The sequence below is a fragment of the Simochromis diagramma genome, unplaced genomic scaffold (assembly GCF_900408965.1).
Source record: "Simochromis diagramma unplaced genomic scaffold, fSimDia1.1 OVJJ01000371.1, whole genome shotgun sequence".
NCBI lineage: Eukaryota > Metazoa > Chordata > Actinopteri > Cichliformes > Cichlidae > Simochromis > Simochromis diagramma.
The window spans coordinates 4,528,577-4,546,339 of NW_024386920.1; the positions used below are offsets into that span (position 1 = coordinate 4,528,577).

General features: G+C 39.5%; 1 protein-coding gene and 1 long non-coding RNA gene across 2 annotated transcripts; one reads left to right on the forward strand and one right to left on the reverse strand.

Annotated features, from left to right (window-relative positions):
- Positions 1-640: 640 nt before the first annotated feature.
- LOC120736619 lies at positions 641-17,763 on the forward strand. The gene is made up of 3 exons (XR_005696553.1): positions 641-1,144; positions 8,034-8,036; positions 17,753-17,763. It is a non-coding gene; the product is annotated as an uncharacterized LOC120736619 (long non-coding RNA).
- Positions 14,451-16,729, reverse strand: LOC120736618. Its single transcript, XM_040036865.1, has 2 exons — positions 15,572-16,729; positions 14,451-15,439 (listed from the first exon to the last, which is right to left on the reverse strand). Exons 1-2 carry the CDS (start codon positions 15,851-15,853, stop codon positions 14,786-14,788), a joined length of 936 nt encoding a protein of 311 aa, XP_039892799.1. The 5' UTR covers positions 15,854-16,729; the 3' UTR covers positions 14,451-14,785.

The following is a 17,763-nucleotide window of genomic DNA, read 5'->3' on the forward strand; positions in this document are numbered from 1 at the left end:
TGGAACAAAGCTTAAAGATAAGTGCCTCACTTAAAGTACTGTTCTCCAAGAAATATACTTTTGTTCTTAGAAAATGTCAAACAGGATTTTGTAAAGAGGGATAAGTAAAAACCTGGCCTGTTGCTCAGTTTCCTGTGTTAACAAGAGGCAGACTTTGAAGACATTTTAACTTTTAAGCTTGTTAAGCCAAAAGTTGGTTTTAGTATTTAAAAAAAAAAACACATAATGCATTTCATAAATGCTGGAACATCTATCACCGCAGGACCGTCATTCCACTGGAAGTCAGCCATAACCCAGCGCGGACCATAACAACGCGGAAGGACACCTTTCGCGTTCCTCAGGAACGCCACGGGTCGTGACAAAACGTCGGTATGCTACGCCCCGGGAGTGAGAACGGGCTGGGGTGAAATACAGTAGAATGACGGCCCCGCGGTAAAACAGATTCCAGCCACGTATTCCATCCCTAACCATAACCTTATTCCTAACCTTAACCAACACTTTAATGACGTGAAATAGTGTTTTCCAAAGCGATTTGGCGAAAATGAATGGGTATGTGTGGATTTATTTCAAACGGTTCTCATATTTCCTCATTTTTCCGATCTCGTCATTTAGGAACGTGTTGGGTGCCCGGAAGTGTAACATGTTGACGATTTGTCACCTAGCATAAAATATTACGCCTCAGGAGTGAGAACGTGTTGTTCAAGAAGGGCAGCCAGCATAAAATCCATCCACTGTACTGACCCCTCAGGAAATAAGGGACATGCATTCAATTGACACAAAACCGACATGAAACATTTACTTTTTTAAAAAGTCAGTGAACAAAAACACACACAAAAAAAAAAATCTTCTATCTATCTTTCACTATCTTTTACGGTGTTTAAGTGATGGTGTATGAACCCTGCTTCCGGGTCCAAACTGCTCTGCGTTTATTAAGGCTGTTGCGTTTTTAACATGTTTTAATGCTTTGTATCTTGTTGTATTTAATCCGAACAATCCCCTAAAAAAAGTGGGGTGATCACTGTCAACCTCTCTGAGTTTTTATTACCACTAATCATTTTAAAGCTCAGTTTTTTAAACCCTATGATGTAACTGCAGCCCAGGCTATGCAGCAGTAAATTAATGATTAACCTCGTATTGTGGTTTGGTCAGTTTACAGCATCCTGCCATGCAGTTGCATTTGTCCCTAACCATCGGGAACCCTCACGTTAGCTTTCATCAAGTGGAAAAAAGTTAGCGTTCATCCTCCAGCTTCACTGTGCTAATGTGTTTATATTATGCTCTCCATAGCGGTGTAGCTAGCCATCAAGTCTTGATGCATGCTCAATTATCCAGGTAAGTAAATCCCCAAGGTTTTCATTCTGTTCATCTGGATGTAGCGTTTTCAGTAGGTAGCCACCAAGTAGCACATCACTATATACTAGCTACCCCAACTTCAGTAACCCCACAAACGTCACTGCTGTTTAGTCTCATTTCTTCATTTATGTCAGAAGTGATAGCAGAGCTGTACATTTTTATTTTTTCAGAAATCCCTCAGTCAAAACATGATATATTATGAATATTATTACTAGCGAGCTAACTCCCTGCTAACTTCTAACTCTGTTAAATTTATTAAATTCTGTTTTCATGGATGCCTGGATATTAAACTAAATTGTTACACCTGGTAGAGCAGCCACACGGATCATTTTATTAAAGATGAAAGACTTTAGACAGTTTGTAACTCCATGATGCCGCAGTGTTCATTTGATTTTGGGATCTGAGGCGGATTTGGGACCCGGAAACGGCTAATGACGTCAAACTTAAAGACCGGATGGAAATAAATTCGAGAAAAGACACTACTAAAATCCCTAGGCCCTACATAATGCAACTTGAGGGTCTTTTCTTACATTTTTCCCTGCTGATTAAAGTATCAATCTGAAAATGCTATTATTGCGAGAAAATAATATGGATTATTGTCTCAGACTTTGGATTTAGGCTGTGTCCTAATTTTCTTTATTCCTGATGGATTTTGCAGTCCATCATTCTAAAACAAACACTACAGAGAAAATAGACTACATCTAAATTTTCTGGCCAAACCATTCCCTATTTTCCCAGTTCATAAAGTTCAATTGAAAAAAAAAACTGAACATGGTTGGGGAAGATTTTCATCCTTTACCTCATCAGCAGTCACTGAATAAATGCCCTATCTACCAGGTAGACATACCTGGTAGGTGGTAGGAATAAGAGTAGGAATAATAGCGCTGCGGTTTGCTGACACTGTGCAGACTGCAAATCATTCAATTCTTGTGCAACACATTTGATCACTCAGTGATAAGTTGTGGCAATATGATAAGCCACCAACACAAGTCTTGGGTAAAGTGGTGTTCCAATGAAGAAATCTAGTGACAGTGTTGCTACCCCCTTTGCAATCTGTTGAGGAAAACATGGTTTGACTGGCTATAACAACTAACACCAGCTTGCATCCTTTTTGAGCTCTACCTCCCACCTACTTTCCCCTACTAGGTGTGTTTGTGTGTGTCAGGGGGGGATCTGTAAGTATGTGTACCTCTGTGCATGTGTAGTCATGTAGGTTATTTGCACATAAGTTAAATGCACCACAGTGGGAGCCGTGACTGAAGGCAGTTATCGCTCTAAAAGCTGCAGGGTACAAAATGTGCTAATGGATCCCAACAAAACTGCTTTTCAGAGCAGAATGTCAAACAATAACGTCTGAGAATGGAAAAGCACTTGGTGGCCTTTTTGCAGCAAACTTTTCACTCTACAACATCATGCAGGCACACATACATTATAAATGCATAAAGGGTTGTGAAAATACAGAAAATTGATGAATTATTAATGTAATCTATGCAGGACCAGCAGACGGCAATTTTAATGAGCCAATGCAATAAACAAAATGTTTGTTACAGTTTGTAGCATGCATAAATTCTTCTGAGCTTAGGTAGTACACCAGTTAGCCAAAACATTTAAACCACTGACAGATGAATAACACTGATAATCCATTGAAATCTACATGAAAATCATGGTTCCTGACTTACCTGGATTATCCTTTGACACCCACCTAGAAATTGTTGCACAAGTGCCCCTCATCTTCCTCTTTTGTAGCAACAGCAACCCCTATGGCAGATGGATAATACAACAGGATTCCAGTGAACACTTCCTTTCAAATTCTTTTCTTCATCTCGAAATTGGGTCTTACTTAGTGTTAAAATATCTTGAAATACATTTTTGAAAATTCTTTAAAAGTCTAAGGATATGGAAGCTGAATTGTATCAAGTGGCAACCTCCAGTGATGAAAAATGATAAAAAGGAATGAAGTGACAAAACTCCTTTAAACTATTTGTGCTTCTATAGTTTCTCTCTTCGTGACAATTGTGTAATGTGGAATGATTTTATTAATCAGTGCCTGAGTTAGGGGTGTGGACACTCAGACAGGTGTTCTGACACAGCCAGCCAGTCTTTTTTGTTAGATCCATTCTCTGCCAGCAGAAAATGAACTGGACCTCTCCACTGTGTTTGTACTGTTGGCACCTTTTCAAGGATTTTGATGCAATTATCTGACATAATGGCCTGCTGTGTGATACAAACCAATCAAAAATTGTTTTTCTACAGTTTTGTTAAGTGTTACAGTTACTGTTTGATTTGACATAATTTTCATTCAGCGTAACTTTTTTTAAAGCCTTTAAAAGTCTTAAATCTTCAAAAACTGCTAAGAAATGTGTTTAGGAACACACCAAAGGACCGCAATGTTGATTTGGTCTTAAGACTCCCTAGATCCAAATCCAATAAGCATCCACAACAGACAGAGAAAGAAGAGTGAAAGAAGCTTAATCCATGGAGACTCCAGCCCACACCACACTGGATCCAAGTGATCTGCTGTGTTCTTGTGCCACAAACCAAAGACACCCCGCTGTTCTATGTCCTTGCCCCTGAGGTCAAAGCTGTTTTGCAAGCTTGAAGGGGACCACACAGAATTTAGCAGATGGTTTTGATTGGTTTATACTGGATCTCCTACTGACTGTTCAAAGCACCATGTTCCTGTATGCGCTGCCAGTGATATCCTTAAGATGATTCTGACTGTACTGTATACACTATAAAAATGTGAAGAACACCCACTCAATTCAGCAGGGAGATAATGTCTCATCACAGAAAACTTCTTCTTTTGTGCTTCTTACATCTAATGTGGGATTACATATGGTGAAAAAGAGCAATGAAAGAGCAAAATTGACAGATTTTCTGCTTTGATATCTGTTAAAAGGAGCTCCTGAGGTGGTCGGCGTGCATTCTTTGATTTGTTCCTACATTTCACTTAAGGCCTTTTTCACAATCTAGAGCTTTAAAGGGCAAAAATAAGTCTTCATTTGAATGGAGCGCTCACTTTTTTTTTTAAATCGTGGGGGTAGGGAGGTGATAAGTGACAGCTTATGCATATTTTAGTCAACTTTTCTACCTCGCCTCCAGGGTCACGTTGAAGGTCCACTCCCCAAAATCTCCCCATTATCTCCAGCTGACTGCATAAGCACTGCTACTGTGGAGCCCCATGCTGAGAGCCTCCTGACCTTGCTGAGCAAGGAATTCTGCGCTGTGGGAGGCAACATCATCCAGTGAGGATAGACTCCAGGTTTTTCTTACAGGCATTGCTGCTACAGACTAAACACTCACAAGCCTGAAAGAGTATTTGCTTTTGGATAAGTCAAACATTAATCTTTCAACTCTTTAATTCTTTTTTGTGCCATAGCGAGACTTGTCTCATATTTATGAGGACAGCAGCACTTGTACCCAAACATTTCTCTTTTAATGGAACACATTCATTTTCCCTGTCCCTTAAAGCCAAACTGAGTAGTATCCATAGTTGGTGGGTGTTTTGAGTTGAATATTTGATGAAAATTGTAACAAAGATAGAAGGGGTTGTGAGTTTTCATACAAGGACACTGACAATATCTATAACAGCACAGATTATTTACAACATTACTGGTGAAATTCAAATGGCCTGCTATGAATGAGAACCATTCCAGTGACTGCATAGCTTGAAGGCTGATATAAGTTATTTATTAGTGGATGATTAGCTGTTCATTTTTATCTGAACGCTCACGGTATTCTTTCACTTCCTACCACATATACTGTGCGCCATGATTTGTATCACAGGGGGACAAGAGGGCACATTACAGGAATATCTTTTGATCTGCCAAAGACCAAAAATGCAAATGTTAGCCGAGTACGAACATATCACTGATCATTACTGACTTTTTCCTGTTGCATGACCCAATTTCAGCCAACCTTTAGATTTAGGAGAAAAGGCCTCACAGAATCTGAGCCATCAGCCATCATGGTTAAATCAGTGACTCCAAGGTCGAATATCACCCTTCAACCATCAGACAGTTTATGATGATCTGGTGTGTTTGTTTTTTGTCAAAGTGGCTCTGTGCATTATGTCAAAACTTTTCCACTTTTGTCTTGTTTGTCCGAAGCATATTGTTTCACTAGTCTTGTGGTTTGTTTCAATGAGACTTCACAAGCCTAAGCTGTGCTGCCATGTTTATTTTAGAGAGCAGGGTCTTTCTCCCAGCAACCCTTTGAGACAAGCCATACTTGTTCAGGCTTTTTCTAATTATACTGTCATGAACATGACATGTCATGAACATTGGGTTTGAGATCTAGCACTTGGTTTTTCTGCAGTTTCTCTGAGCATTACAGCGTCTGATCATGGGGTGAATTAGCTCCACGAGACTATCACAAGACTGTGATATTGTGTTAACATACTCCTGAATGTTCCATGCCAGCAAACATACTTCCTGACATTCAGTCAATAAAGTGCATTTGATCAGCAGCATGTGACTGCTACTTAGCCCCTTAATTCCTATGGAAGCAGAAAGGGTGTACTTCAACTGTAGATGACTTTTACCAATACCTAACTTTATAACCCAACGTAACTTTGTGCCTAGTATGTGAAAACATACCAGGCACAAACTGGGAATAGAATGAAGAAACCTTTTTTGGGTAACCTGCTAATGTACCTGATTGTTTTTTCTTAAAATGAATTTCATTACTTTTAAACAGTGGTGTTCAGTACTTATGCACAGTACCTAGTGCACATGTCTATCACTGTAAAACTGGAAGGTAACTAGCCTAACTTGCTATTTCTTAATATTTGTAATGTGCTTTTAATCTTTCTTTTTTTTTTTCAAAATTAATTAGCCACATGATTAAAACTACTGACAGGTGAAGATAATAATATCAATCATCTGTTCTTCCATTCATCTAGATGTCACTTTGACATTTGCCACCCAACAAAACTGTGTTGTGGCACTATGAGGGAAACCTAAGACATATTACACTAGTAACTGTTTGCTGAGGGTTGATCATGTAACAATTTGATGTGAGTTGAAATAACACATAACATCATGACAGATACTCTTCAAAACTTAAAAGTATAACACATACAAGAGAGCATATCCTAATACAAGCCACATCATGCTTGGTGAAACTGAGGGCTTTTTAAAAATACAATCTTTCATCCATATTTGTTTGTTATACAACAGAAAAAAATCCAATCAGTCCCCAACTGTCATTTAACTGATCTAACATGGCAAGTCTTCTGAGAGCCTTTAAAGTCTCAAAAGTGTTAATATTTTAGTTATTAGTAGAATTTCTTTCCCCCAAAAAATGAACTCAGTTTTCAGTTCAGCTATAAATGTAATAGTTTTTCTGAAAAATGTGGAAAGATGCTAAAGTCTTTGAAGGAGCTCAGCTGCACTGTTTCATATTCATTCTACAAAGAAAATAAAGTAGTTCTTCAGTGGTTACTTTTACCCTGAAATCCAACCAAAAATCAATCTCTACAATTCCTCTCTTGTGCGCTGCTATACACACACAGTGGACAGAGAAATATGGCTGAATATAGCAAACCAGTTTGTTTTGCTAAAATCTGATCTGCTTTTAAAACTGTTTTAGTTCCCTCCAATGTGACCTCTAGGGTTGCTGCCTCATACTCACCATACAGGATATAACTGTGTGCATGATGTCTGGAGAGGGGGTGTAGAGGAACAGGACTCAACTCTCCATTATAGCTGTGATTAATGGCACACCTGAAACACAGTTTGGATACAAGGGTAAATGGTTTCCTGCACAGCGTGTCTTAAATAGAAAGAGTCTATTTACTGTCCCCTCTCTCCACTTTTGTGCACCACTCTCTCATCAACATGTTTTTTCATGTCATTTATGAACCCCTGTGTCACTGCTCATTCCATCTCAGTTTTGTTGTTCTTTTGATTTTTTGGTTTTTCTTCATTCACCGATGTTTTTTCCCTATTTTAGTTTATTTTATTTCTGTCTGTAGTCTCAATTCATGCCCTGTGCAACCCAATTTAGTCCTGCCGTTTATTGTTGCTTCATTCTCTTTTCACACCTCATTGTCCTTGTGTTCCTGTCAGTCTAGACAGTGTTGTCTTTTATATTGTGTTATCACACATGTAACCCATGTGAAAAACAGAGTTGCTAAACTTGTTTTGTGACAAAAATATATCTTGGTATGCAGTGCTACTAACCAGCTGATGAAACCTACTTTTTATTGGACCCCGAACTTTGAGCACAAAGAAAAGTAATATCTGTCCAGGGAGTTACACGCTTTCGTTTGCTACCTGCTAAGTTAGATGATGTATTTTACTAGCTGATTAAGCGCCAAAGCGTTTTGGGGAGAAAACAATTGAGAGGTATAAGAATGTGCTGTATTGTTTTACTTATCTTGTTGTTCCTGATATTCTGGTATAAGTGTATAAATGATCTAATGGTACAAGTGTTATTTATGATGCTAGGTGTCATACTAGCTGCTAAGTGCAGTTAGCCAAATCCCCTAGCCGTAGCGCGACAGGGGGAAGTATTCAAATATAAGTACTTGCTCTGTTTATATTAAACCCTTAAATATTTGGTTATACGTGGTAGATCATTTTTGATAATATCCTTTTTGGAGGGAAAGAAGTTTAGAGCTTATGTTAAGAACAGAAGACAGAATGGAAATTTATTATTCTGCACTTTTTGTGTAGATTGTTTTTTGGTTTTTTTTAAAAACTGCTTAAAAGGATTCTGGAGAATCTGGTGGAAAATCTCTGAAGAACAGCGTCAAGCCATTCCTTGGATTTCAGATGAGCCCTGCACATTATTAGTCCTACCCAGGTAGTAGACAATAGGGTCTGCACACTGACACTTCCCTTACAGCACTGGTGTTTGGGTCTCAATGAACATTAAATACAATCCAGTACAACTCTTTTAAATTCAGTTTATAATTTTATTTTATTTTACATCTTTTCACCTAAAAGAGCACTACTGGCGTCCAAACTAGGTTGACTGTGACTGTATGTGTTTATGAGTTGTACTGAGGCAATAAAGGTCCGAGTTGTTCACTTCCAAGACAACATCTTTTGTGAGTCCTTAAATCCAAACATCCTTCTGAACCTAGGTAGATGTGTAGGGTCTCTATTGGAATTGATGTTGTACTGGTCCTGAGTAGTGGAGCTACACATGTGTTTAGGCTCCCCCCCCCCCCCCCTTTTTTTTTTTTTATGGCTTGTGAGATGTTCTACTCAGCCCACTCAATTTTGCAGCTCCACCATATACAATTAAATTAAAACATATTGCTTTCTATCACATTAATGACACTGTTGAAATCAATTATGTATAACTACATAATTATATGTATTTCCAAAATAAATTGGTTAGGCAGAGTTTCTGTTTCAGGCTCTTTACATACTCTCATAGAAGTTACATAGGAAAGAAAGAAATATTTCTAATTTAATTGAAGTTAATTATAATCCTCAGTAAATAAAACCGGCAAGGTACCAGAACATCAGGTCAGGGGGCGATATGATCTTCCCAACCCTCTTAGTACATGGTACAAAGCTGCAAGAACAACTGGTTTGTTGAAGACATGACAACAGTGATCACTGAGATGGTTGGCTACAAGATGAACAGCTACAAGAAGCAGCCACCTGAAGAGGGATAATAGAGAGAGAGGAGTCAGGCGAATAGATAAGATATTTCCTCTGAACCATCCAAAATGTACTCAGGAGCAGAGGAACAATATGGGGAAATCCCCACCAAGGCTGGAGATGGCGCAATACTGGAAGAGCACATGGGTCAAGGATGCAACAGATAATAACAATGCTAAGTGGCATAGGGGATCTAAGAGTAGACCACAGCAATCTCCCTCAGCAGGGTCCAGTAACCATCATAATGGCAGACATCCAAGAAAGAATCTCAAGCATGATGAACAGCACCAGCCCCTGACATGATTCACACGTCTATTAGCTAAAGAAGCTAACTGCACTCTATGAGCACCACAAATGAACCAGTTGGATGAGTCCTGATTCCCAAAGGTCCACAGAATGGACAGGTTCCATCCAACTACAAGCCAATAATCGACCAATAGCAGCATGGAAACTCCTGTCAGGCATCATAGAAGCTAAGGAACTGGCAAAAATACATCAAAAACATCTCACTACCACTGAGCACAGCTACAAGTACCTTGGAATTCCACAGGCAAATGGGAATCATTAAGAAGCTGGTAGGAAAGGTGTTAGGTTTTGTATTGTTGATTGTCATTTATGCTTAGAAATATTTAACCATATATGCTTAGAGGTGTATAATCAATTGTGTAGTGATGGGACTGTGATCTTTAACAGGCTGCAAAGGCTTGGTGTGTATTCCACACTAGAATGCACACCCACATCCTGGGAGCACGAGAGAGGTCGTACCTTCTCTTATTGTTTTATGGTAGGATTAACGTAGCTACGTCTGTTCTAGTCTAAGTGCTTTTTGTTTAGATGAACTGTTGGATTTTCCAGACCAGCAGGTTAAGGAAGTCGTTTATGGGGTCACACTCTGACCCCACACACACACACACACACACACACACACACACACACACACACACACACACACACACACACACACACACACACACAGTATTCTTTGTTCACATGTATACCTATGTAAGATGCTATATGTTAATGACCCTATGCATATTCATGTAACCACAATAAAAGGAGTGCTATGGGGAGCCTGGCTGAGAGTCTGATGGAGGTCAGGTGGTGGGACGACGCTTGGCTCCAGCCAGATCTCCCTCATGCATGAGTAACATGAAGAACTTTGCCTACTTGTGTCTTGCTTTGCAGTGTAATTATATTGTCTTCAACGTTTCAGCGGATGGGTTCAAGCTACAAACCTATCAAAAGGCACAACTACCAAATACCCACAGAGAGGTGTCAGGTGAATGGGAAGAACAAGATCTGGGCAATCAACACCTATGCCCTTCCAGTTGTCAGTCCAGCACACTGAGACTGTACACTAAGTGAACAGAAGGAGCCTGAGGACTAGTGAGTGTCAAAACACCTACAAAGTTCAGTTCAGTTCATTTTTATTTCAAACATATACATTCACCAACATAGGCGATCATGGCTCAAGAGTTGGGAGTTCGCCTTGTAATTGGAAGGTTGCCGGTTCGAGCCCCGGCTCGGACAGTCTCGGTCGTTGTGTCCTTGTGCAAGACACTTGGCCAGAAGGGCCGATGGCGCGATATGGCAGCCTCGCTTCTGTCAGTCTGCCCCAGGACAGCTGTGGCTACAACTGTAGCTTACCTCCACCAGTGTGTGACTGGGTGTGTAAAGCGCTTTGGGGTCCCTAGTGGGGACTAGTAAAAGCGCTATACAAATACAGGCCATTTAACATTTCATAAAATCTTTCCATGCACTTGTTTGAAAACGAGTAGGCAGAAGTATATACTTATTTAGCCCCACCCCCTCAGGTTTACATCCTCGTCATCTAAATTTGAACAACAAAAACGTATACAACGCCTTCAACTTAGAACAAAACATCACAAAAAATATTTTCTCATGTTCGACTAAAACTATATTTAGATTTGCTAATTTGCAGACGAAAATAAACATCAGTTTGACTGCTGTCTTTGGTTAATTGCATTCTCTTCATTCTTATACTTATTTAAAATTTCATTTTTGAGTTTTCTTTTAAACTGGTTTATATCACTAATGACCTTTATTTCGTTTTTTAACTCATTCCAGAATTTAACTCCCGCTATTGAAATAGATATCCTTTCCAATGTTGTTCTTAAGAAACAACAAACACCCATGAGTACATCAGGAAGATGGCCACAACTGAACACATGCTTAGGGAATACTTTAGGCACAAGCAACCCGGGAAAGAAGAGGAGCAAGGAGAAAAACAATAATAGAAGGAGAGGCCCCTGCCCAGTGTATACCACTGTCAGACAGAAGAAAGGGCCGACATCCAGAAATCCTACCAGTAGCTGGACTAAACTGGACTGAAAGATATGGCGTTCTTTTTGTGCCACTATTCTGAGCGCACGCAAAAAAAACTGAGCGCACGTAAAAAAATATTTGCAGGTGCAAGTGTTGCATTTTGAGGAGAAATTTATTTTGAGCGAAGAAAAGCTTGAGTGAACAAAATTCATTGCTGCGTGCAAAAAATGTATTTCAGTGTTTGCTATTATCCACACACACACGCAATAACAGCCCCTCTCGCTCAGTTTTTGCATTTGCGCTCGCTCGCAATGTGTTGCTTGCGCTCTCAACATTTTTGCCCATGTGCGTTCAACTCTTTCTGTACGCCGTTATATTGGTGCCATAAAACCAGCCAATCACAGACTTGGATGCAAAAAAAATCTGATTGGCTGTTTTAGTCTCCAATCAGCTCGAAATGACAAAATGCAATATCTCAGAATCCATTTTGTCGAAAACTCAAACGAGGCAGTGGTGGAGGAACACAGAGTGGCGGAGTTTGAAATATTACTCTTTCTGGGTCACAAAATAAACTTTTAAGATATTTTCACATTTTTTTTACGTGTGCTCAGGATAGTGGCACAAACAATAATGCCATAGAAAGTCAGCACAGAGCCACTAATCATGGCAGCACCGGGACAAGTTCCAAGCACAAGATCGATAGAAGTCTGGTCTTACCTGGTCTACCACATCAAACAAGCGATGCCCCTGAGACAATCCAGCACATAACAACAGGGTACAAGACACTAGGTGGTAGGGCATACATGGAACAGTCTAATCAAGTGGCCAGAATAATATACACGAACATCTGTGCCTGGAAGTCCCGAGGTCAAAATGAGAAACTGACCAAGCTATATTCCAGTGAGACTTCCAGATACAAACGGACAAACTGGTGATGGCTAGTCAACCGGACATAGTAGTGGTGCACAAGCAGACAAAGACGGCAGTAATGATAGATGTAGCTATACCAAGGGATAGCAACATCATCAAGGATAGCAACCCATCAGGAAAAAGGAACAGGAAAAGCTTGAGAAATACAAATAGCTGAGAGAGGAGCTAGAGGAAATGTGGAAGGTAAAGGCAACAGTGGTTCCCATGTTAATTGGAGCACTGGGTGAGTGGCTCCAGTTCCCAGAAACAATATCTGAGATCTCTGTCCAGAAGAATGCAGACGTAGGAAGAGCAAAGATATGACATGACCCTCAAGCTTCCATCTGTTGTCTCATAACTAACCTGCTTACATAGAGTCTCCTCAACTACAAAAAAGGAGCAAAGATCAGCAAGCTGATGTCAGAGAAATTTCACAAGGAGGACCAAATGTTTTTACATCAACAGATATTTTCTGTTAAATAAATTAAAAACTATTTTCCTGTTGGTGTTGTTCAAATAGAAAATCTTTTTGTGTAGGAAGCTTGTCAGTTAAGATGTTTTCTTGTTCTAATATGTCAAAAAAGATCCGTTTTAATTCCATGTTTTTATTTTTCACACGGCTGCATATTGTGCTTTTCACATCCATCCATTTCACATTGTGTTAATTTGTTACTCGTCCTGCTGCTCTTTGTAAGAGAGAATTCATTTAGGCTTGGTGTGTTGCACAGTCAAGCTTACTTTACTGTTTTTCTGTTCTATGAGAAAGAAGGGCATGATACAGGTGTCACTCTGGGCTGGATAGTATTCTGGCTTCACTGGTGAGGAAAGTATGAAGTATTTTTCTTCACTGACATGACTACCTGGAAGATTCTACATATCAAATTAGCTGTTCTGGGGAGCCTGATGGTTCATCATCCAACACAGCAGTTGGGCTAGCTGTTTTATCCTGTTTTCTCTGCTGGGAGGGGATGGGATGAGAAATCATAATATTAGAACTGTAACTTTATTCAGTAAAGTGAATAAACTTTTTTACATTTATATTTTGCATATGTGGCCTTTCTCTCTTTTTCATTCTTTCTGTGGGATGATTGCCACTTTCTAAATTTAAAGTCATGCCATGCAAGTTTTTATTAAAGTCCTTGCATATTCTAAGTTTCAGATGCTTCATCTTTCCATATTATATTAATTGTTGTGTATCTTTAACACAATATGTAAAGGGTCTCACACTAAAGAGAACTTTAAAAACTGAAATGATTTGTGGTGTGAGCACACTTGCATTCTATGGACCAATTATCTGAAACATTGTGAACCGCTCACTGTAAAAGGTAGTATATTATTACCTCCACCAAGCATAGTCATGTCAACATTTGTAATAAAATGGTTTGAAAAGTTTTGAATTACAGTTTTTTACAGACGCTAGGACACATTTCTCAATACTTAGGTCACGTTTGCAAAACTCCTCACACAGTGAGCACAACAGAAGTCTATGTGGGCTAAACTGAGGATCAGTTATCATTGTTTTGGCACAAAATGCATTCAATGACTACATCTCTCAAATTTCATGAATTATCTTCTCACTCAGACACAACAACTGCCAAAAATCTTTGTACGGACAGGACATTTTGCATGTGCTTACATACTGTTTTCAAAACTGTTAAACTTATGGCCAAAACAATAACACAATGCAAAACTTGAAAAGACAGCAAAATCCAACAGCAATATTTTATTGAAACATATTTTAAATCTAAAAATGCAGTTTAACCAGCCACAGCTTATTCTCATTGTAGATGAACATCTACACTTCAATTTTTCAACTCCTTCAATTCTGGCATGCCAGAAGATTCTTTCCTAGGTGTATTGCCCTAGATGACATAAGATGTGATGTGGATGTGAACCTGTGGCCAAATGGAGAAGACCGAGTAGATTAGCATTACTATTACAGTTTTTTACAGTCGCTAACAAGCGCCTACCCATACTTCAGATACTTTTTCTAAACTCTTAACACAGACCCACACCTACAAAACACAATTGGCCAAATGGATAATATCCTTCCCAAAAATACACTCTGTTAAATATATACTAACTCCTCATTTCAAAATTAGAACACATCTGTCTCTGCACACACTAACTGTACAAAAACACTATAAATCTGACTCAAAATGAAATTAGTCTGTCAAAGAATAACACTTGTCTTCACTTCACAAGGTACATGCAGTCAAAGTACACCAGGTGTCAAAATACTGGCTATTATTGACATTACAAAAACTGCATAGACTTTTATGTTTCAGTTTTACAGGTATGTGCATGCGAAACATGCAATCCACCATTTTGACACCAGAAATGTCTTGGTTGGTAACTGTATGTCCACATGTACAGTAATGTTCACATTCAAAAGCATTCCAGTAAAAAGCAAACAAGTTTCTGTGTCTTTACTGTTTACTACAGGAGGTACAGTAGAAACACGGTATGATAGGACAGAGAAAGTGTCACAGTATTGCTTACAGTGAACAAAATATCCATGGAACACACAAGAGCATTCTGAACAAAAAAACAACAGCAAAAAGCCAAGATAAAAAGGGGGGGAGGGGGGCTAAAAAAAGGCAAAAAAGTTGCATCTAATCTCTGCGATCTTCAGGGTTAGGCCACATGTTTTCATCAACATCACATCTGATGTCAGCCAAGTCGATGCACCTGGGATAAAACCGCCTGGTATGTCGGATCCACCCTTGGCAATCGTCAACTGTGATGTCCCTGGAGCCAGCATCCATGGCTTCAAGGAGGGACATCTGGTCATGTGGCTGATGGTCATAAACCTTCCACCGCCATGCAGAAAAGAACTCCTCTATGGGGTTGAGGAAAGGTGAATAGGGTGGAAGGAAGAGACTCACCAGTCTTGGGTGGACTTCAAACCATGTTGTTATTGCTTGCGAGTGATGGAAAGCCACATTGTCCCAGGTAATTACAAAGGTCCTCATGTTTTCACCCTCCTGACCCTGCTCTGGAACCAGGCGCTGGTGGAGATCATTGAGAAAGGCAAGCAAGCGCTCTGTATTATAGGGTCCAACCTGACATTTGTGAAGGAGTAATCCTGCATTTGCAATTGCTGCACACATGGTAATGTTTGCCCCTCTCTGTCCTGGCACATCAACTGTGGCCCTTTTACCAATCACATTCCGTCCACGTCGACACCTTTTGGCCAGATTGAATCCTGCCTCATCGATGTATATGAATTCATGAGGGGCCTGGTTGGCCTCCAATTCCATAACTCTCTGAAACAAAGTTTATGTAAGTCATGTTAGTACTGTATACCATACTGTACTGTAACCTAGTATTGTGTAGGTTACCTACTTGCAAAGTGCAAAGCTTATAGAACTGGACATTGGATTGAATATACACTGTACCTGGACATATTGTCGTCGTAGCTCCTTGACCCTCTCACTGTTCCTCTCAAAGGGAACAGTGTAGAGCTGCTTCATCCGCACTCTATGTTTGGACAATGTCCGCGAAATGGTTGTGAGGCTGATTCTATCGATATTGTCGAATATCTCATGGTCCGCCACAATTCTGGTTTGTATTTCACGCAGTTTTATTGCATTATTTGCAGTAACCATTTCCACAATGGCAAGCTCCTGATCATTACTGAGGAGCTTTCCTCTTCCCCCAGAGGGTGGAAGACGTTGCATTCTTTAGAAAGACAGACAATTCAACATATGCATTACTGTATGACCATATTGACATGTCAAGTGAGAATAGGAACAATCCATGTAAAATGCAATACTTACCTGTTGGTTTGTTGAAAGGTGCGTATAATGGAGGCAACCGTTGACCGCCTCAAATTGGGCTGCACTCTTTCACCAGCCTCTCTTAGTGAAAGACCATGGTTGATTACATGGTCAATGATAGTGGCACGGATTTCATCACTGACTACTGTTCTTGCAGCCCTTGGAATGCCACCACCACGCATTCTTACACCTATACCTTGCCCTCTCCTTGGGCCTGCTCTTCTCTCTGGGCCCCTTGCTCTTACTCCTCCTCGACCAGACATTACAGTGTTTGTCTTTTTTTTGTTTCCAAAAACATCACTCCTCAAGGTCTTGCCTTATGAACCCCACTGAGTCTAAGCCAGAATGGAAGAAGGTGTGGTTGGCCCAATTTACCCAACATAAATCAGCTGTGTGTCAATTATTCAATTGTTTGTTTGTTTACAGCTGAGATATATTTTTGATATTGATATTGTTTTTGTACTGATATCATTGCAGGGGCAGAGGTTTTTATACTGTATCTACGGTTTGGAATATTGTTTTTGCTATTGTGGGATGTTGTGTGTTAACATTCGTAGATACTACAAGAACAGTCCATAGTTTTGTTGGGAGGTATAACTTGTCTGTTAAGAAAATGTAAGCATTGTGGAAATGTGTTCACTGACTGCATATTGGGTGAACACGACATGAAATGTGTGAATGGTATGGCCACAACAGACCGATCCTGTGCTAATTGTGTTTAGAGTTTTGCAAATGTGACAACTGTTTGGACAAACGCTTGTTAGCGACTGTAAAAAACTGTATATGTGTATCAGTGGATGGTGTGTATACAAATTCTTGTATTTTGGGATTACTTAGTGCAAAAAAATAAAAATACATAAACAAATATTAACGAATTCTGCATGATGTCTGATTCATTCCAGTAACATATATTGAAATTATAAACAGAGATGTGTCCTTGTTTTACACAAGAAAACACTGTGTAATGCTACATGTTGTTAGTGTTTTTTAGGTCATTGTTTTGTGGGTGACAAAGTGTGTTTGTCGGCTGTCAACCTTTGCTAGTGTTCTGGAAGAATGAGTTTATTTGAGACCTGAATGAAGTGTTTTGGTAGTTGTAGTGCATTTTGAATGTGAAATGAACTGCTTTGCCAAGCTGACGGTCAGTTAGGAGGATTGTGTGAAGTGTTTTGCAAAAGTGATCTAAGTATTGGGAAATGTGTCCTAGCGTCTGTAAAAAACTGTAACAATCCATTAAAATCTGGCTTCCATCTTCTAGAGACTTCAAGATCAACTCACTGATTTATTGGTTAAAACCTGACAAAACACTTTTTAAATGAGAAACTATGATTCTTACAAGTGTGGTGTATACTGTGAACATGTACAAAGATTTAAAATGTCATGTCAAATTTGACCTCTGACCTCTCCTTCAAGGTCAATCAATTGGTTTGAAGGTCAAAGTGATAATAATGCTCCTTTAAGCTATTAAAAACTATGTTTCTGACTGGTTTGTTTGACAACACATAGGCAATATCAGGTCCCTTCTTCAAATTTAAATGAGGTCAATGTCCAGGGATAGTTCAGTAGGTAAAGTGGTTGCCCCATAATTAGAATGTTGGGTGTTCGAATCTACTGAATGGCTACCCTGAGATACCCTGGAGCAACATACCGTCCCTACACACTGGGTAAATGGGTTAAATGCAGTTTTTTATCTTTAAAATTATACTGGCTTTGTTTGTTTTGGCAACATTTAGGAAATGATACTGGTATATGGAATTCTAAATTTCTCATTTCCTAATATCATGTCACATTTGACGTCAGATCTCATTTGT